Source organism: Pezoporus occidentalis, unplaced genomic scaffold, assembly GCF_034315485.1.
Source record: "Pezoporus occidentalis ecotype Australia unplaced genomic scaffold, CSIRO_AGI_Poc_V1 ctg37, whole genome shotgun sequence".
Lineage (NCBI taxonomy): Eukaryota > Metazoa > Chordata > Aves > Psittaciformes > Psittacidae > Pezoporus > Pezoporus occidentalis.
Window position 1 is genome coordinate 4,047,702 of NW_026915691.1, and position 20,805 is coordinate 4,068,506.

Below are 20,805 nucleotides of genomic sequence, written 5' to 3' on the forward strand. Positions count from 1 at the left end.
CTTGCCAATACAGTTTGTAAAAGGGATTCAAGATTAAGGACAGTGAACTCTTAACAGAAATGAAGCTTTTTCATTGTTACCTTTACCCACACCTCAGGTAAGGCAGTCCTTTGCAAGATGTATAAGCATCTTAGCTGAATCACAGATTCAGCTGAAGTCAAACATTAATACATCAGTTCTCCCCTAATGTCAGTATGAGCCTGTGATCAAAACAGGAAGTTACAGGTTTTTTGCCAGTCCTGAGGACAGTCATTTCTTGGACCCTTAAATAATTTCACCATGATTTTTCAAAATCCACACACTTATGAAGAAATGAATAGCACACAGGACATGCCAGCAGAGGTCTCTCATAAAAATATTGCAACTTGAACTTGTCTATCAACTGTACTTCCATAATACACACACGCACGCACAAACATTAAGAACACACTCCCCTCCTTCACTGGGTACAGTCAATAGCCAAAGCAGCCAAATGGTTAGCAATGAGCCAAAGCAGAACGTTTGTCACTATAATGCCAGTTGAGGATTAAGATGCCCCAACCTGGCTCTGAAGTGAACTGTCAAATGGCTACCTTAAGTTCAGTACTTTTTATGAGATTAGACCATTCTGTACTACTGAACATGAAATGTCAAAGTTCACTCACCATCTGTTTAGATAAGATGCAAGAAGAAAAGTATATAGTCAGTAACAGTTATTGAGATCAAATAACAGAAGTTGGTCATTCATGAAAAGAACCTGAGATATATTAAAATTTATTTCTTTGAGCTCAGAGTGTTACTTAAAGGGCAGTATCAACACCACAGATACTGGTAAGCAAATATCTTCCATCTGCAAGATCTTATGATTGCCAAACTTAACATGCTTCTGCATTCAGGCTTTCACAGCTAGTGGTCATTATGACATTTTGTTTGCAACTGGTAAGCTTCTCCAAAGCTACAAGAAAGGGCCAGAACAGAGCAGAGAGAGTGGTTACAGCCCTATTCACACATATCTATTATGTTTACAGCACCTGTTTAAAGGGAAAGTATACAATTTATTGACCTGGTCCTCAGTGAGGATAAGAGGCTGCATTGCCAGGCCCGAGCATCTCACTTCTACTTGGAGGCAAATCATTCAAAGCTTACCGGAATATCCACTGCCAAAAATACAGCATGCAAGTGTAGGCAAGAATTTTTATCTTCATATACATTCTTCTTAGGAAGTTTACATAAATCTTAAGCTTAAGAGCATACATAAACAGTAATATAGCTACACAGTAGGTTTTGTACTGCAGGAATAATGGATTACTCACCTTTTAGCGCAATTACTTTGGAGGCTGGATTCATGATGGCACTTTCGGCAGAAATCGGACGTCTGATGGGTGTTGTTGGATCACTCATGTCAATTATCACTACTTGTGCCTGCTCTCCCACTTTCTCTCTGATGCAGATGAATTTGTCAGATTCCATTGTTAGGGTACTGAATCCAATGTTTGCTGGGTTAATGCCCAAATTTTGGAGCTAGAAAAACGGGAGAGTGCTTTATTATCCCTTCCCATGTTGAAAGCCTAACTCAAGCCTCTACGCCTAAAAGCCTCTCCCCCTCGAGGACACACAAGGCTGGCAAATTTCTGTGACAAGTGCATATGCTACAGAACTAGGATTTACCTTCTGATTCTTTGTTCAAAAGGTAAAGAGCTACACAATTCTCATTATTAGAGTCCTAAAGACACATCAAGTTGTGCTATTGATGCAAACTAAAAGGATTTTTAACTTGAGCATTTATTGCTTAACCTGGCTTTAGTAATATGATGGGCTGTATAGTATCAGTAGCATCACTATTCCACATCTAGTAAGGTTAGAAAGTTTGATATTAAAAACTTACTAAGTGGCAGAACTACAACATACAGCATCAGTGGGTCTTACTGAAAGAACCAGTTTTCCTTATGCAAACCACCCCTAGCAACATCATGGAATGAAGCCTACACAGCACGTGTCAAATGGCCTGTTTTTACAAGTGGTCTTGTTCTTCTTGCTTCTTAGAATCTAATTCTTATCAGTGAAATAAAGATGTGTTAAAATAATCAGTGATTCCATGTCTCCCTGCCCAAGATGCCATGCCATTTGGGCCAACAGAGATTTCAATGCAGGCCCCCTCCAGCCTTATGTCCAGCTCTCAAAACATAACTTATGCTCAATGGCATGGCAATAGGTTACATTAAGTTACTCTTAATGTAACTTAAAATCATTTTGTGCCAGTGAATAGACTGCCCTAGAAGATGGCCATTTCTCATACTCATCCTTTTGTGTTAACTTCTTTCCATTCACTTCCAATTTCAGGTTAACAGGAGTAGGTGGCAATGAATGAGCATCACTGTTTCAATTACCGTACAGCAAGTCAGATTTACCTATACAGCACACCCCAGCTTGGTATGTACACACGCTGCATTTTATAGAACAGTAATTGTGACAAGCCAGAGCACCTGCTTTATGCCCCAGGGCAATGCTTTCCAAGCACAGGAACTGTATCAGCTTCACTGAAGCTTCTGAAGGGATTAACCTACACTGTTTTTCAGTGCAGTGCAAGTGAAAAATGACTGCCCTCAAGGATACAGGATAGAAACTACCACCAGCATCACTGAGTCATTACTCCTTTTATACATACCACCAGGACATTCATAAAAGAGACTAAACAAACCCCTTGGGCAACAAGTCCCATAATGGTGTCACAAGCACTATTTTTGTGTGTTTTGATCTGGCTGATCATGGCTTGTTATGGCCTCTGTAAAGCTACTCACTAAATCATAAACTGGGTATGTAACAGACACCCGTAAGTGTGGTATGTCAGGACTGTGTCCAAGAATGCCTCAGGAATTGTTTTGTTTTCTGTTCAGCTTACTAATGAAGTGCTATTTGGCTCAGTAACTGCTAATTTTGACATACTCAAGTTTCAGTAATGCAGTACAGGCCAAATGGACATACATGTAAAGACATTTACTCCCTCCCACAAGCGTGTCTCAGCAAAATTGAGACACATTCAGCCAATACCTCACTTTATAGGTAAAATACTTCAATACATGCTAGTAAACTTCAGTAGGTGCCATTAATTCCAAAAGAGAATCAAAGTTTAGGCACAAGATCATCAGAAGCTGTTTGCAACTAGAGTTCTGAAACAAGTCCACTGGGCATGTGGCTATTACAGAATCACAGAATCCTAAGGGTTGGAAGGGACCTCAAAAGATCATCTAGCCCAACCCTCCTGCAAGAGCAGGGTAACCTAGAGTACATCACACAGGAACTTGTCCAGGTGGGCCTTGAATATCTCCAATGTAGGAAACTCCACAACCCCCCTGGGCAACCTGTTCCAGTGATCTGTCACTCTCACAGTAAAGAAGGCTTCTCTATCAGTAAGAAAGGAAGTTTCCATATCAAGACAACTCATGAACTTTTCATATGTAATGCAGGAAGTTTTAGTACCCAATAAACATGCAAGTTGTAGTTCCATCAAATTCTGTGACCCTGAACAACAGAGAAATAAATGATGGGCTCTTAATTCCACTGTGCTTGATTACCGGAGAGTATCCGCTTATTGTGACAAATTACATGTTCACATAGGAGACACCTGAGCACTTTAATGCTGAGCAAGATCTAAGTCCATCTACATATAGAGTACAGTTCATTCTAAGAGACTAATTAAATGTCACAAGAGTGGACAGGAGATCTAACTGCATCATAGCCAAGTTCCTAACTTGATTTAATTAATCCAAACACTGAAGTATTTCGAGTACTGAAGTTGAAACAGCCTCCTCAAGGTCTCTTCTCAATTACTGTGCTTCAGCTTGACACTCTTCAAGAGACAGCACCTAGCCACTCATTCTGCATGGCAAGAATCGAGGCATTAGTCTACTTGAAGTTTAGCTTTAAGCCCAAGGTTATTTGCTCTAAAATCTGGTCCATGTTAAATAACAACCCTTTGGGTATCTTCACTAAGATAAGCAAGATTTTGCATCAAGTTCTGGTATTAAGATTTCCTGTTTCAGCAGTTATAAAATCCAGCAAAGTTTTCAGAACATGTAATGCTAAATTATGTATGTCACTTCCATCCTTAGGAAGTCAGTCACATCTTTTTAAAGTCAAAATGTCACTAGTACCTAAAGGATGGTCATGTGAATACTCCAAGTCTCAGTGAATGATGAAAACTTCACATTTTAGCAGTCCGAAAACACTGAAGACCAATCCTGCCATTAAGAGAGTGATAAGTATACTCATCAGATTACATGTGCTCCTATAACATGGAAGCAGTTTAAGAGGCATATTCCTTATGACTATAGGTAAGGAGATGAACAGAACCCCTTTACCACCAAACAAAGGGACAGCACTTCTATCCTGAATGGGACAAAGCTGCCAAGACAATCTGGACTACGTTGTTCTAAAGCACCTTCCCCTCTTCCTCAAGCACAGAATTAAGAAAATTTTATTACAGGAAGTTGCAAGCATTTAGCTATGTATCTTAAAAGACCTCAGGTGAAGGAGTTACAGGTTATTAATGAGGTTTGTATATACAAACTAGAGATTTTATAGTTTATTTTCATAAAGGAGTGAACATTGGCCCTCTCAATTGCTATTAAACTTATGGGTTTTGTTATGCTTCTTAGGCAAGTAGTATTCTCAAACTAAGGCTGCCTTCTGAAAAGAAAGATTCAGTATCACAAAGTAATTCCAAAGACATTTACTATGGAGATAGCCTCTTTCCATGATTCTACCACACACTGTTTTGGGGTAACCCAGTTAAAGCCTACCAAGCACCCCACTGTAAGCCTCACTGTAGAGGAAAGGAAAACATCCTGTTCTACAACAGCCTAAAGCCCTCTTATGCCCTAATCCCCATTATCTACAGTGTGGAACTATCTTCACTATCAGGCTGAATGAACCAGATACAGATTTTTGCTTCATAGATAACCTAGTATCACTGCAGGCCGAATGAATTAGATACCAAACTTACTTTGAAGCATCTTACAGATACTGACATGGTAAAGATTAACCCAAGTTGTATTATTTGATTCTCAACCTCAATGAAGATACACAAGTCCTACACTTATGAAATACAACTATTAATCTAAGATGTAGTCTTTCCTCATTCTACTTTACCAGCATGGTATTTGTTAAGAAATTAAGTTATGTTTTCTTTACACAAGAGTGCTACTAAATATTGGCTTTCTAATGCACTTCCCTTTCTGTTTAGTGCACTGAACCAAACTGAGCCAACACAAACCAACTCAAGACACTGATAATACAGGTCTTCAAGCTAGATCCATTTCTCTACTGGGAAACACTTAAGCCTGACAACTTACTGTCTAATACTGGCACTTCAGTACTTGGGACCTACCATCAGTTAAATGCTGGAGTCAGAAGAATTTAAGAACCCCAAGATCTATTGAGTTTTAAGCCCATTAGAAAAGAGTAATGCTTAGACAGACACTGTATGTATCCCATTAAAAGATGCCTGCTAAAAGTTCTGTAAGCACATCTCATTTCAAGCATAATACAACCCAAGATTGCACTAATACAGTTTCTCAGAACTCTTACTCAGGTGACTCTATAGAGTTATAATAATGCTGTATAAGAATATGCATACAGTGGTTCAATAACCTCTCTCAATAGGCTAACCTCATCTCCTATAGCTCCAATCTTAACAGGTGAGGAAGTATGCAAGAGCTAAAACATGGAAGACCATGAGCTCACAAGTTTTAGTTGCAGCTGCAATTAGGCTTTCATCTTAAGTGACAGTTACTCCCTACACAAAAATCTGTTCCTGTATATCTGTGATGACGATTAGATCTATTGAATGAGTCTCCCTACAACCTATAGGGCATTTAAGAGATCCAGTGAGCAAACATGGTATCTTCAACACTAAATAGCTGAATTATGTCATGATATTCAGCTCTACTGTCTGAATACAAGTCCAAGAAGCCATTTACAACTTGCAAATATCCTGAGTGCTTTCAAGTCCACATGTCTAGCCAAAGCAAATTCATGAAAGCCATTACACTTCAGCTCAGTTATGCCTATTGCACAACAGATAGCAATTCTTAACAAGACATCTCTGACTAACCAAACAGAAAGTGTTTTTGTCCAGAAAATGACAGAAGTAAATCTACATCCTTTATGTTTCAAACCAGGATACCTTAGCTTCTCAGTGTTGCACCAAGCCACATAAAACTTATGTGTCAAGAACATGCCATACACACAAGCTTTCTGCACATTAGCTGGCTTTGTTCAAGAGCCTGCATTAGTTACTCATTAGAAGGGAGAACCCTGCCTACAGATCTATGTGTCTATCCATCTAAGGGATGAAATCCCCAACCTAGGAACCTGAGATTTGTATAAGCAAGTTTTCCCTGCAGGTAAGCACATATCTTTCCTAGTGAAGGAAAATAAAAAAGGGGACAAAGACAAGCTTTTAAAAGCAAATCAATGACTAAGAAAAAGTTTAATTTTAGATCAAGAACACTCTGTACACTGAATTACAGCAAGTACTGTTTCCAGTCTGCACACTGGTGTATTTAGTCTTTTACAGCATTTCCATTGTAAACTCCAATCCCTTTGGAAGAGCTCAATCTAGTGAATAATTTATAATTCACTGCTCCAACAGAAGCACTGGAGTTAAGAATATGATTAAACCACAGCAGCTTAAGCAGCATGCACCTGTACTTCACTATAGCAGGGTTGCCACAGTTTGGACTACTGCAGCTGGTCAGCCACCAGACAGATAAAAACTAAGTCCTTATCCCCCTCCCTTGCTAGGGGACTGAACTATAACATCCTCTATAGGAAGAATGAGCAAAATGCAAGTTCTTTATGAATTTGTGAAGACTCACAGCTACAGATTTCACATCTAAAAGCAACTATTCAACTGCATTAAACCAGAGCTAAACAAACAGTAAGACTTGTGTTAATTCTCAGCTTGACTACTACTATATCAAATCCTGGATCTTTCTTTCACTGCAGCTATTCTCCACCTCCCACAGGAACTGAATGCACAAGCTGTAACAACTTCAAATTCAATGTGTACTGTGACTGGCAGGCATTCCTCCTGCACAGGCTTGGAGCTACAGTTCAGTCAGAAGGATGATCAACATAAAGCAAAATAAGCTTCACAAGGAATGTAAACAGTCTGCTGGTCCTTTGTACTACTCCAATTTTACATGGCCCAAGATCACTGTTTCACTTTATAACACGTTTATCCACTTCCAGCTACAGGGAGTGGGAGAGAAGTTCAGTATTTAGCACTGCAACTTATGTTTAGTTTCTCTGGAGAGCACTTTCTGCATGCTTCAGTTGTTCTTTCAGTGAAGTACAGCAACTGTCTCAGGAAGACTCTGAATTTAAGTGAAACGATGTTTCATCAGCAACAGGCTGAATATGGAATTGAGTAATTATACTGCTAACAGCTCTTCTAACTACTTAATACCATATTAATTAAAATGGCTACAGGTATACAGGCTACACAGATTGACTTATGGTACAGAAAGATTTAATGAAACACAGCACAATTATAAGGAATTGGAACATTTTTGGATTTAACATCATAAAGCAGTGTAGTTGACCTGTTACACTAATTTTAAATACAACAATTAAACTGTAGCCAAGACACTTTCTTCAACATAATGTAGGAAAACAAAAATATTGAGCTGATAAAGCTAAATATGAGTAATAGAGAAACATTACGAAGAGGAGTGGAGGCTTAATGTTTTCATGAATTCCCTACCAGTCAACAATAAGCACATGTATCATTTATTCATTACTCTAGATGTTTACAATACATAATATTAAGTTAGAGCTGATAAAACTGTACTGCAGATACCCAGCCAGAACAAACACTACAATTCCCACATGCCTCTTGATTTCCCTCCCCATTTATCCCACCACGTAGAGACAACTGCAGAAGCAGCACTGAGGAGGCTAACTGCATTCCTACTCCCAGCTCCTACTAATCTCAATTTCTCTTTGCTAAGACTACTGCTTTGGAGATACTACATTCAGACTGGGGGGAGAAGCAAGAAAAACTGAATCTTGAAGGAGACGTTACTCCTACATATTAGCAGCTAGAGTCCCAAGGCCTCTCCTGCTCCTCCATGCTAAGAAAAACTCCCTTAAGCACAGGTTTAGCTCTTTCAATAAGATCAAATTATTTAAGAGCAAAAGCAGGTGGTAGCAAAAAATAGAGTATGACTTCAGTACAAATCCCTTGAGAAGCTGCTAGCCCCCCACCCAAAACAGAAGTACCACAATGCTAATATTGGCAGTGTTGCACAACACACAACCCCAGCCTTCACAGAAAGAGTCATTTAACAGGCAAAGCAGCATATTACACCCATGGCATATTAAGTGTGATGTTCTCTCATCATCGTTGTACAGACTAAACACAATCAGCAGAACTGGTTATGTCTGCTTGTTTTAAATTGTGAGAACTACATGCTTCCTTCTAAAGAGAGTTTGATGTCAAAACACTTTGATCCCTGGTTTCTTACTCAGCTGTACTGCAGCTCCTAGGAATTCATTTGAGTTTACAACAATCACGGCTATGCTGGACAGTGGCTGGGGTGGGGAAGCAACAGTATAATTCTGCACTACGTTAAACCCTCTTAACCCATGACAACTCCAAGGAGACACGAGTGCCTGCTCCCTTGGGCACAGAGGCTCGGTATTTATGGAGTTTCCCAGTCCTATTCCCAGGCTAGGGCTCCTTCTAGAGTGACCAAGACAGTCCTTCCAGTCAAGCAGAAAAACACTTCCAACGGACACTGGAAGTGGCAATAACCATTTCCCAAGCTGAAATGCTTCAAGTGGCACAAAGTCCACACCAAGGGACGATACCCAGTTCATAATTTGAAATGGATGCCTGATTTGACATAAAGGGGCGGTCCAGAGACAGAAGGATGACTTGCCAAGTCCACTTCCTGTTCTCTCATTCATTTAGCAAATTCCTTTAATTCCTGCCTCAAACTGCATGTTCAGAGCCTGCTGCTCTCATTCCATTTACAACCCTCCCTCACCACCAGTTCACAAGGAAACAGATAAACCGGTTTGTCTATGCTGCATCCATTAGTCATGGATCTTCTCCAATAGTGGCATTATGGTTTTCACAGGCTGTTCAGAACAGAACTATGTCATTTTTGGGGAAGTTGGGGTTTTCCTTTATTTTTAATACAGTTATGCTTGGAACGAGGGACAGAGGCTCTCAAGTCCAAATGTTTTCTTGCACTTCATCTCACCAATTTCCTCCCAGTACCAGCTGCACAGAAATAGGATCCCTGGAGCCCCCGCCATCCGGAGGCTGGCAGTAGCTTAGGCAAAAGAGAACAACCCCGATCCCTCTCTACAAGGCTCAGGCGCCCACCTAAGCCGAAGCAGGGTAGCCCCCAGGGCGAACAGCGCGGCCACGGCCCAGCGCCTCCCCCTCCCCGGAGCGGGAGGTCCCTCCGGCGGCGAGTGACTCTGCACAAATCGCGGTCGCTCCGCACGCCGTGGAGAAGCGGCCGCGGATGGATGGACGGATGGAGGCGGCAGCCCCAGGGACCGCACCGGGAGCGGACTCACCTCCGCGGCGCCCAGCGGGACGGCTGCCCCGCACCACAGAGAATGAGGGGGCTCGCCCACCACACAAGGCTTCCCCGCGGCCCGGCCCCCACCCCTCAAGCGCGCCCCCGGCCCGGCTAGGCCGCGGCCCCCCCACTCTCCTCAGGGACAGGGTGAGACAGAGGCGGGGGAACCCCGTCCCTGCAGGTCCACCGCTCCCCTCCGCTCACCTGGAAGTGCTCCTGGAAGCGAATGGGCAGTATTTGGGCCATGGCTGAGGGCGAGCTCCCCGGGGCCGGGGCGCGGGGCAGGGGCCGGCGGTGGCAGCAGGGCGGGCGCCGCTGCACCCCACGCAGCGGCGGGGAGGGGGGATCGGCGCAGGCGCAGTGCCGCGCTGGATGGCGCCCCGCGGGCTCACCGCCCTTTTCTGCCTCAGCTCGGGGCCGCTCACTCTGACGGCGGGATCACTCCGCACCTCACCAGCCTGCCAGGGTCTCCTCAAATAGTCCCACCCCGCGGCGCCTCTGCCCCCGCCTCTTGGCCCCCGCCTCTTGCCCGCCCTCACCCCGCTGCCGTCCTCCTCTCCCCTGCCGCTCCCCTCTCCCGCTTAGTGCTGGGGCTGGGGCTGGACCCCGACAAGAATGGGGGGGCTTCCCAGTCCCGGCTGCGGCCGGTGGGGTGTCACAGCCCCTGTATCCCTCCGCTGCTGCCACACGCACCCACGTGACGCGGCCCCCTCCCCAGCTGTCCGCAGCACGGCGGGGGTCTGGTGGCCCTTGGTGCCCCGCGGGTCACTCTCGCCCTGCCCCGCAGTAGGGGCGGGGGTGCCGGGGGTGATGCTCCCCTCAGCGCTTTGGGGGTCCTGATCCCGCAGCTCGGCTGCGACCCTTGCCTGCGAGCCCCGCGGCCTGCCCCAGCACCTGCCGTCGCGGCTGGTTGTGGCAAAGAGCGGCTCTGCCCCTCCTCGGTTGGACACCGGCTCGTCCCGGCCAGCGGAGCGCGGGGACGCGCGGCCTTTTCCAGCCGTGGACGGGATCAGGGCGCAGGGGTTGGCTCCGGCACCGCCTGGTGCAGCCGCCGAGAGCCTCGAGGAGCTCAGTGACCCTTCATCGGGCCATAGCTCCACATGGGCTGTGCTCCCTACTGCCGTGCCCGAAGGTGGGTGAGGAGTTCTGTGACCGTTGCCAGGTATGTTTGAAAAGCTGTCCTTCCCTGTTGGATTTCCAAACAGAAATGTGGCTCCTTCCCCAGAGAGCTGACATGGCAAATTGGAAAGTTAACTGCATAAGAAGTGAAGGGTCCAGCATGCCAGGTGTATATCAACATTTCTCTTTTACCCTCACTCCTAGGCAGCCCATTAGCATCAGACGAGGGAGGTGAAGGTAACATTACTGCTACAGCATTTCTCCTAAATTACAGTAATCCTTTGAGAAGGAAACTGCTGTGGTGTTGCTAGCTGCAGCAGTTTTACCCGGAGCATCATGTTGTTCACGTTTTCTCAGAGAGCCAAGCTCTGGGAAGCACAAGATTACAGGAGAATCTCTGATTTAATGCGCCATAAATGAGTTTCTCATGCTGTGGGTTGCAAAGAAAAGCTGAACAAGGGACCCCTGAAGACTCAAAACCAGAAGGCAGATTAAAACAATTCAAAATATATTACAATTTAAAACCTCATTATTTTCACTTAACCTCATTTGTTTTTAATACATGGAGCTGGGAATTACCAAAACTGGGTTAGGTTTCCAAAGGAATCATAGGCATGGCTCTGCAGAGACACCTTGGTTCCTACTGGAGCATGCAGTTGCAGGCTGCAGCCATGGGAACCCCTTTGCTGTGTTTAGAAGATCCAAAGGTCTGCAAAGCCTGGACAGCCCATTGAACAGGTAGCAGAAGGTGCTGGAACTGATGTGCTGCTAAAGCCCAATCCCTCAGGAAATCTGGAATCTGTAGCTCTTCCTGCAGGACTCATGATTCGGGTTAGGCACCAAGGTGTGTTCTCTCAAAAGCAAGCAAAACTGGAGCTGAGGTGGTGACAACTTTTCCTTTGCATGACCTCAAAAGGGTTTGAGTAGCACCAGCTCCCTATGTTTGTAAGGAGCTGTTCACTTTTAGCTGCATAAATTTCTAAATGAGGGCAAGTCAAAAGTGCTGCAGAGACCAGACCATCAGTGGGACATCAGGATGTGACCTGTAACCAGCCCATTTTGGCACACTGAACTTGTTCTGTGTTTGCCTCTGTCAGCTCACAATCACTTCATAGAAGCAATTTATTTATATTCAAAGTAATTGCTGGCTTTTGCTTTCTATTTCATGGGTAATTAACTCTGGAAAAAAATGAACCACGGATTTTCATCACTTCTGTCACAAATGAAGTAGGATCTCTTAAGTAATGCACACAGTTATAGGATACATTTTTTTATATCATTTGTATTTTAAAGAAAATTGTGACAAAGGAAAGAACAGGTTTGTCTCTGAGATTTTTAATAACAAGAATTACACATGCACAAAAATCACTATGTACTGTGTGCAATCACTCTTAGTAGCCTGGCACCAAACTGCTGACATGAACTAGAGAGATCACTGGCTAAGGAAATCAAATATCTTTTAAAGTATAATTAAAATTAAAGGTGTGTTATATTTCTTCAATCCAATTTTAATAATACAGTGCTTCCTGCCCACTCCCAGCTGGCCAAATCCTAATTACAACATCCCATGATTTTCACAGTAAAATAAGGAATCTCCCTGTATGTTGAAGTGCTTTCCACACTTTGGTCTGCTGCTGGCTTTCTCATTTGTACCTTCTTTACGCTGTTCTGTGGTTAAATATCTGCTCTTTTTAACACCTGGCTTTGTAGGTCACAGGAGTAGTTCTTGGCAAGTGATACCAGCTCTGAAGAGCCTTTGACATCTTGACACAAATCAAAATGCAAAAAGTGTTTTGCCATATTCTCTTCACTTTGCAACTAGCTGAGCTTCCACTGCTAAAAAGGCTGACCTGTCTTCAGTCATCTGTGTGCAGGGATGTTTTAACTGAATCTTCTAACCTCCTTTTCTATTTAGCTTGGGATCTCTCAATGGAAAGGTACTGGCCTTATTTAAGGTATTTCTCCTACAGTTTGTAGTCTGTTAACAGGAAATGTAAAGGGTCTTGAATCTCTAATTGCTTGCTGTGCTAGTAGCCGTCTGATAAGCTAACTGCTACTCTCTTGCTCCTTTATAAAAGGCAGAGCCACAGTGCTTTGCAGCTGAGAAGGCTGTAATCCCTAGCAATGCCTTAACAACGCAGATGGAAAAGCTCCTGGTAAATGTTTCTGTTTTTTCAGAGGTTGTTCTCCTCCAAATGCTTGCTTTTCTGGCTCCTTCTATGGATGACAGCCTGATGCTCTTTTTTCAGTATGAGGGAGCAGCCCTGAGAGGAGCTGCATTTTTGCCTTGGAGGGGCTGCTATTTACGTGCAAAAATATTGTATGTATTGTGCATGTTCCTAGACTTCTTCCCACAGAATAAGCTAAGGAGGTCTCAGTGGAAAAGCAATGTGAATTTCTCTTAAAGCGTTCCTCTTAGAGTCTTCCTCCACATCAGTTCAAATTACCCTTTAACTACAAATCTGTTCAATTTGCAAATGTTTGGCCAGTTCAGTGTTTTGATTTAAATAAACAAATTACAAGGCACCAGCACATATTCTGGCCTATACGGGAGAGCGTCTGCTTGTTGACAGCAGGAGACCTGCCCGAGTGTGAACAAGAAAAGCTCCAAGTGACAGGGACTCTGCGGGTTGGACTTGAGTGTGCTTGTGGCTGACCACTGCAAACTGCTGGAGAGCTGATGCTGAACACAGAATGAGCTACATCTGTCCCAGCTGTGTGCTCTCTGGTGCTGTCAGTCAGTGTTTTGCCTAACAGATAAATGCAAGCCTTAGGAACTCAGTGTCAACAGTCACAGCATGAAGATGTGGTGCAGCAAAGAGAGAGCATCATAACAACTTCAGAAGTTCTGATTCGGTCTTGCACAGAGAAAACTGACATTTCGTGCATCCCAAAGCTGCCCTGTTTGCTTTCCAGTTTGAAATTGTACTCCTGTTTTTCAAACCACACCCTCACCCCTTGGACTTCTTTCCAGCTTGTCTCCTGGAAACAGCAGAGCCCTCCCTTTTCCTCCAGTCTGTCTCTCCTCTCCTTCCAACAGGCTCCTCACTGCTGAGTGAAGAACTGCCTCCTATCATCATCTCCCATCCAGAACTCACTCCTTGAACATGTCCTGCAGTCATTCTCCATGTTAGTGCAGAATTCCATTTGAATAATGTTCTTTTTGCATGGCGTTCCATTCTCCTTTTCCCATCTGTTCTTACTGAGCACATAACTGTGGGTCATACAAAGCACTTTGAGGCTCTGGATGGATTTCTTCTGTGGTTTTCCTAAGTCATTGTGCAAGCTCCTGTGAGCAGACTGGTAAAAATTGTAATGTTTCTGGAGAAATTACTTTAAATGTAAAGATTCTGTTGCAGTTATTTACTATGTAACTATTTAATGTTTAAATTCCCTCTAGATCATTCTCTGGCAGGAGAACTGTTCTCCACGCTTAGTATCTCAAAGAAAACCTCCATTATGGTGGATTTAACTCCTGACAAAGGTCACTTCATGAATTTAGTTTGGTATGTGAAGCCCCATCCTGTATTTCCTGTGCGTGGAAAGCTCTGCTGGAGATGATAGATTCTGATGGCATTTAATGTCAAAATAAACAGAAGTGTATAGAGGCAGTAGCAGTGCAGGCTGGAGGTCTTTAGATTCCCCACAGAGAATGCCATGATGATACATAATTTACTCGTAACTTGCAAACAATACACGTATCTTTCCTCCCAGAAGCATTTCCACTTACAGAAGCCATTTCTGTCTGTCTTTGTGCAGTGTGCTGACATTCATTCTCCCTGTACATTCACACAGTTGTTTGCTTCTTCTCTGGACACTTGTGTTCTCCAGGGCTTGCAGCACAGCAGTTTATCAGCTCAAACTGCAACTCCTCCAGCTCAACCTTGTACAAACAGAGGTCCACTGGTCAGTGACGCAAAGCCCAATAAAGGGCATGGGAGTCGACGTCTGTCCTCAAAACCATGACAGGCAGGTCATGGCTGCTTGCTACGCCAGCCTTTTTAGAAGCTGAATTCCTCCAGAGTGTTTTCTCTGGCAGCTCATCCATCAAGTGGATAGAGGGTAAACGTGTTCTTTGAAAATATAACTAATGGAAAGAAAGGGGGTAGCTAATATAATTCAAGTGTTCATCTATTGCTGATTTCACTCCCTCTGGAATGACAGAAACCAAGCTGCACTTACACAGACCAAGTAAAATCTTAGTCTAAATGGTCTGAGTGGTTAAATGCCATTTAGAAGCATAACCAGTAAGTGTGCATAAGTAGGATACAAGAATAAAAGGCTGGAAAGGACATGAAAGCTTCTTCTGGTTTTTGTCCTACAGCAAAACTGAATGAGCCAATGTTTTCTAATTGCAGATTAATAGGGTGATTGAGGAAATGTTGAATATATTGACTGTTAGGGCCTTTCAGCTATTTCCTTTGAAATAGACCCTTGACAGGGGAACCTCAGTATTCATTTTCTTAACATTATTATATTATCCAGGAAACAGAAGAAAGCCAAGAAAAGCAGAAACCTCATTACGTTTTAGAGTATAGTAGTAAACCATGCAGATGGTAAACAGACTTAATTTTCTACAGGGCCTTTATGATATATTTCCTCTCCTTTTAATCCTGGAAAGAAGCACTCTCTAAATTCATAAGCTATGAATTCCCTTTGGCCCCAGAAGGGAGCAAGTCTTTTATGACTATGCCTTCCCTATGGTTGCCTGTTTTCTTCTCCACACCATAATAAGTTTTGAGAACATTGGCCAAATTCAGCTGTCCATGATGGATCAGAATAAGCTCAAAGATACTCGATTTCTGCAAGTCTCATGAGAATAGCAGCCAGAGAGTGGAGAGAGACTTTTATTTCGAAGGAATGGCTGAAGTGGGAGTTCAACCCTTACTGGCAGCTCTATGAAGCAGTCAACCTAAATCATGGAAAAAAAGAATCTTTGACCAAGGTCTGCACCTTCTTGATTTAGTTTCATTGTTCATGAAATATTTTTGTTCCCTTTCTTTATGCCCAGATTCCTGCTTTTGTATGAATCTGTACCTTTGTCCACATTAACTTTAAAGATAGGTTCAGAAATCCCCTCCTGAAAACACCATTATTTCCTGAATTATGTTCTCCCCTTCAAAACCGGGTTTTTGTTAGACCACGTAATGCTATTTAACACAACACAAAGGCACTGTGTTTTCCTATCAGCTCATAGGATTTCATGAAGCTGAAGATAAAAGTCACCCTAATTTTCTTACTCACGCTTGGCTTTCTCTGTCTTGTTTGTGGAACAGGTTTTAATGGAAGTTCTTTGCATTTCACTGTTCTTAATGGCCTATATAAGCTGAATGTAACAGACTGGCTTTTCTGGAGCTTCAGTCTTAACTAGAATATTCAAGACACAAACACAACACAAGGATGTTTCCCAGAGAGGTTCAACAATGATACCTGTTTGCTGCTTTTTAGGTTTTAGAGAAAACAACAAGCAAGACAGCTGAGTTAGAATAAACTGTAGATAAGCACAGACTTACATGCTCTAAGTCCTCATAAAGAAATGTCTAAATTACCTTTAAAAAAACTCCTAACCAGTGCCAGCAGAAGCAATAAATAAGCATGTTTGTTACCCTGCACTAGGACAAGTTTAGATGCCCCTCCCTTTATGCCGATGCTTTTGGTGTAACTGATACTACTTGTATGAGGAATGTTAAATAAAGGGAGAAAACCTCTTTTTTTTTTAGAGTATAGTTATTTTTTTTTTAGAAGTACCCATCTTTTTAGAAAGGTCTTTCTGAATTAAAGAAGGATTTGGTACTTTGTGCTTTTCTGAAGGCCTGAGAGGTGCCCTGCAATATAAAAAGGTGACATTGATTTTTGGCAAACTGTGCTGGTCCAGGTATGCAGAGTATCTTTAGTAAATGCAAAAATAAAAGGGAAAGCCTGTGAAGTGCTAATTAAACCATTTCTTTAGTATTTTGTTGTTGCATTTCATTGAAGAACTTTGGTATGTAAAAAACATTATTTAATGAAGTATTAATTTAAAAAAAGAATGTGTGGAGATCCAATTATTTGCAGTAGCTTTTTGTTGCCTCCCTCTTTCTGCACCATGCAATGATGCATCCTGGAAGCAAAGGTATGATTCCTAGCCCCGGTGTCAGAATTTTCCTTTTTCCGTCCTAGCTGATGAAGTGAGTCACCTTGTGCATATTTTTATCAATTTCTATTTCATAAAGACTGAAACACAACTGTTAAGCAGCTCTTCTCATGTTTCTTTGGTTATGCTGGAAGAGGAGCACTCAAGAATCAAAAAACAAGTTTAATGTTAAGAAATAACCACTTTCACAGGCGCTCCCAAAGATCCTGAAATATCTGCATGTTTCTCTTCTAGTTCAGAATGTGACTGAGACAGCACGTGATATGTTGCCTGATGCAAGAACTATGTTCAGTTAATGCATATTGCCAAGTTTGTGTCTGCAAACAGGAGCTTGATTTGCAATGTCTGGGCTGTGACTGATCATGTTCAGTCACAAAGGGGGCCAACAAGCAGCTGCATAAATGTCTGGTAGAATACAGGAAATCTTGAGCTTTTTGATCAATGATTTCAAAACAAGGGCAGTCAAACATAGGCTGTAAGATTAAACCAGCCTGAATCCATCCTCATTTGTAATAAAAAGTTAAATATTTTGGAATGCTCCGACTTTTCCCAATCCACCCACTCTTGTAAAAATCCCATGCAGCTGGATTTGGTGGTGACACCAAGATTCTGGTAAACTGTCAGAATGGTCCCTCTGGTTAGTCAGGGCTTCCTGATTTGTTTCACTGGTGTGTTACCTCCTCATCTGTTGGGTTACGAAGCAATGAAGGCTGCGCTTATTGTACTGCTTATCTCAGATAGCACTTCCTCTCTGTTCATGTCCATTCATAGTTACATATGACATGCAGTATTATTTTCAGCTATATTTGTCTTGCATGTAATCCAAGTTTCCAGCTCCTCTCCGTGTTATGTAAATACAACAGCAGGAGAAGCCGCCTTTAGTCCTGTTGTGCCAGGAGGGCACACTGAACATCAACATGGACATGTTCCTGAAGACCAAAACTGTTTTCTGGAAGCCTGCTCACAGATTTCATGATCCATCTGTTTTCTGTAGAATGCAGTTATTTAAAGCAACAAGTTCACTTCAGAGATGTAGTACAGTAGCTGCTGTTTACGTTGACTTTTCTGAAGAAGCTCAATATTGTCTATTTTCCATTATATCTCAACACTGCCTTTAATTGCCTCTTTCCAACAGATTTACATATTATCCCTCCCGGCTGTTCAGACACAGATTTCCCTTTACTTGGCAACCTTCCAGTCACTCCGTACTGAAGACAGGGGTACTAAAACAGCAAAGCAGTTGATGAGAGTAAAAATAAAACTACATTATACTACATGGCCTACAGATGACTGAACAATTAAACAACAGAGCATCTGAGACTGTTGCCAGAAGTTCTCTTCCTTTTCTTATGACAGCTCCTTCTAAGCATTTTTGGGCAGGTATGTAAGAAGTTTGTAGAGGCTGAACAAATGTCTCTTCTAATGTTATCTAGTTCCATTATTTATCACTACACCAAGGAAGGGTAAATTGGAATTAATGATGCTCTCAAATACGAAAATGTTTTTACAGGAATTGGCTTCGTAACCCTGATACTGGAGGCGCTTGGGGAAGCAGAGACATTCCCTGGAGAACCACACAGGTCACTCACATGGCCAGGCTGACTCAGCAGTAAGTCTACACATGTCCAACTGCAAATATGTAAGGAAGCTTAACGGTTTTATTGTGACACTCAACATAAATACACATCAATTTCATAAATAAGTACATTCTTGAATTAAGACTGGCTTTTTGCCTCCTAATGCACCCAATTCACACTGCTCTGTCATTGCCACTAGCTGGTGGGGTATGTGGTGTCCAGTGACACATGGAGACCATTAGTGTGCTGCTGTATCCCACAGTGAAGAGCTGCTTTGGGTGTGCTGTTCATTTACCTCACTTCGGCACAGGTGAACCCCTGAGGCTTCTGGCAGGCTGCCACTGTAAACTCAGCATGTTTGCTTGAGTAGGGAATAAAGCCTCAATATTGCATCTCAAACACTGATTAGTAAAGCAGGCAATTGAAAAAAAGTGATGCTTTTCATCTTATGGAAATTGTGGAAAACAGCTCCAGAAGTTCAAAGCTAGAAATGCAAGAGTGGTGAGGTACATCAGAATGAGCTTCCTTCCCATCATCTTCAGCTGGACACTCTGACTGCATGGTCTCTCAGACACTACACTTGACAAGCAGTAGAAATGCAGCTCTACAAAAAGCCATTCAGAATGGTCAAGAGCAAGGATTAGGGCAGTAAACACCTGGAGATGGAAAAATCCTTCTGTTTTTCCTCCCACATGTTTTGGAATCATTGTGCCAGGAAATTACTAAATCACACAAATTTGAGTAATGAATTCATTGCTTGGATGGCACATAAAACTGCTGAGGGATACGGCTGAGGAAAAGAAAAACTCTTCAAAGTCAGAAATTAGGAAAGATCAGATAGAGAAGCTAGACTACAACTTACATGAACTTCTGAAACAGTACTGGTATGGGAAGATACTCCCCTGACTGATACAAGTGGGCATTAAGAGAAAGTGTGTGCATAAAAAGCAGAGGAATCTGTTATTTTCTGCTATAATTCAGCACAAAGTTTCCCCATGATATTTTTGCTCAATAGGAAAGTCTGCCACCTAATTGGGAGGGAGAAAGCAGACATTCTAAAGCACTTTCATAGCTCTAAGGCCATTTTTATGTCTTTGGAGAACAAGGCTACTTTTGCTGTGTGTCAGATGTCAGTTTGTGACACACTGGAGTTGTTCTGCAGCTTACTAAGGTTGGTGTCAGTACCCCAACAAGCTCATTTTCTCACCTGCACTTTGCTTAATATTGCAGTTCACTTTTAGTTCATTAGAGATCCTGCTAAACATGTACCAACAAAATTTAACCCATCACTGAATTACTGCAACTATGTCGTTTAGGAAAGAATATTCTCCTCTCCTTATCACAATACTGTGTGTTCTAATTAATATTCTCTATCTGGCTCTGTCACAATTGAACATGGAGTGGCAGAATGCCAACAGCCTATAACTTAGCACTGTATGATGAAGCAGATAAGATGACTCATGGGTCTCCTTTGCAGTGCTGTTAGCAGGATGCTGCCCTTACCTCGCAAAGCTTTCTCCGTGGGCAGGTGAATGCAATCAGATTTTAACCTTTGCTTTCGTACATGGCAGTTTTGCAACCTTACTATTTATATTGTACTGTTGGATTCCTTGGCTGCTTCTCTGCCTAGACTTCACTCAAAAGAGGGAAGGAACATCCTGTCATCATCCTCCTAAAGGACCAGTGGGCAGAGATATGAACACATTGGCTGATCCATGCACAAGGCAGTGGTGAAAATAGGGCAATAAAGAATCTCAGAACCTGATGTTCTGAGTGTTGGTATGCAATAGCTTTGTACTGATGCTGCTATGGATCTTACTGGAAGCCAAAAGCAGACTGCATCACCACCCTTTTCAGTTGCTTCACACAAGGGAATTCCTGCAGGAGTTTTTCTTGAAAGGCACTCAGATGAGCTAGCCAGTAAGCCCCAGCTAGCCAACAAACATCAGATGCAAACTAACACTGGGGTTGCCCAGAAATTCTACAGAATTCTACAAAATCTGTAATGTCAGTAAGAAATTTTGAGTAAAGCCAAGAGAGAATTAATTAAACTCTGTTATTTCCCTCAACAGGTCTAACATGCCCGATGTGAAATTATAAACGTCTTTGGGCAGGCTCCCACCCTCTAGGCTTGTCAGCAACTGACATACACATTCCAAACCTTCTGCGCTCTGTTTTCTTTCTACACTGAAGGGTTAATACACACAGCACAGCTTTAGTGGCACCCTTCATACTCCTGCTGACCCTGGAAGGCTGAGACACACAGGACCTGGGCAAGGGTTTCTTCCAAGTGTAGGCAGAACTCGCCATTGGCAAGTGACTGCTCTCCATTAACAGAAACAACAGATTTACAATTAATGTGGAGGAAAAAGGAAGACCATCTAGAATGAAG

The 20,805-nt window shown here is 42.7% G+C and overlaps 1 protein-coding gene and 1 long non-coding RNA gene across 6 annotated transcripts in view; one reads left to right on the forward strand and one right to left on the reverse strand.

Moving 5' to 3' along the window:
- Positions 1-10,071, reverse strand: part of CLTCL1 (clathrin heavy chain like 1) — a 36,821-nt gene extending 26,750 nt beyond the window's left edge. The window contains exons 1-2 of one of the 5 annotated variants that reach the window (XR_009967155.1): positions 9,789-10,071; positions 1,293-1,500 (exon numbers count right to left, since the gene is read on the reverse strand). Coding sequence is in view for 3 of the 5 variants with exons in the window: in XM_062631434.1 (XP_062487418.1) it covers positions 1,293-1,500; positions 9,789-9,830 (250 nt within the window). In the remaining 2 variants the exon portion in view is untranslated. The remainder of the gene's footprint in view (positions 1-1,292; positions 1,501-9,788) is intronic. The other 4 variants (XR_009967156.1, XM_062631434.1, XM_062631432.1 and 1 more) reach the window with 4 other exon arrangements.
- A 471-nt stretch (positions 10,072-10,542) lies between these two features.
- On the forward strand, positions 10,543-20,626 carry LOC134170209 (uncharacterized). Its single transcript, XR_009967153.1, has 3 exons — positions 10,543-10,746; positions 18,347-18,475; positions 20,486-20,626. It is a non-coding gene; the product is annotated as an uncharacterized LOC134170209 (long non-coding RNA).
- The last annotated feature ends 179 nt before the right edge of the window (positions 20,627-20,805 follow it).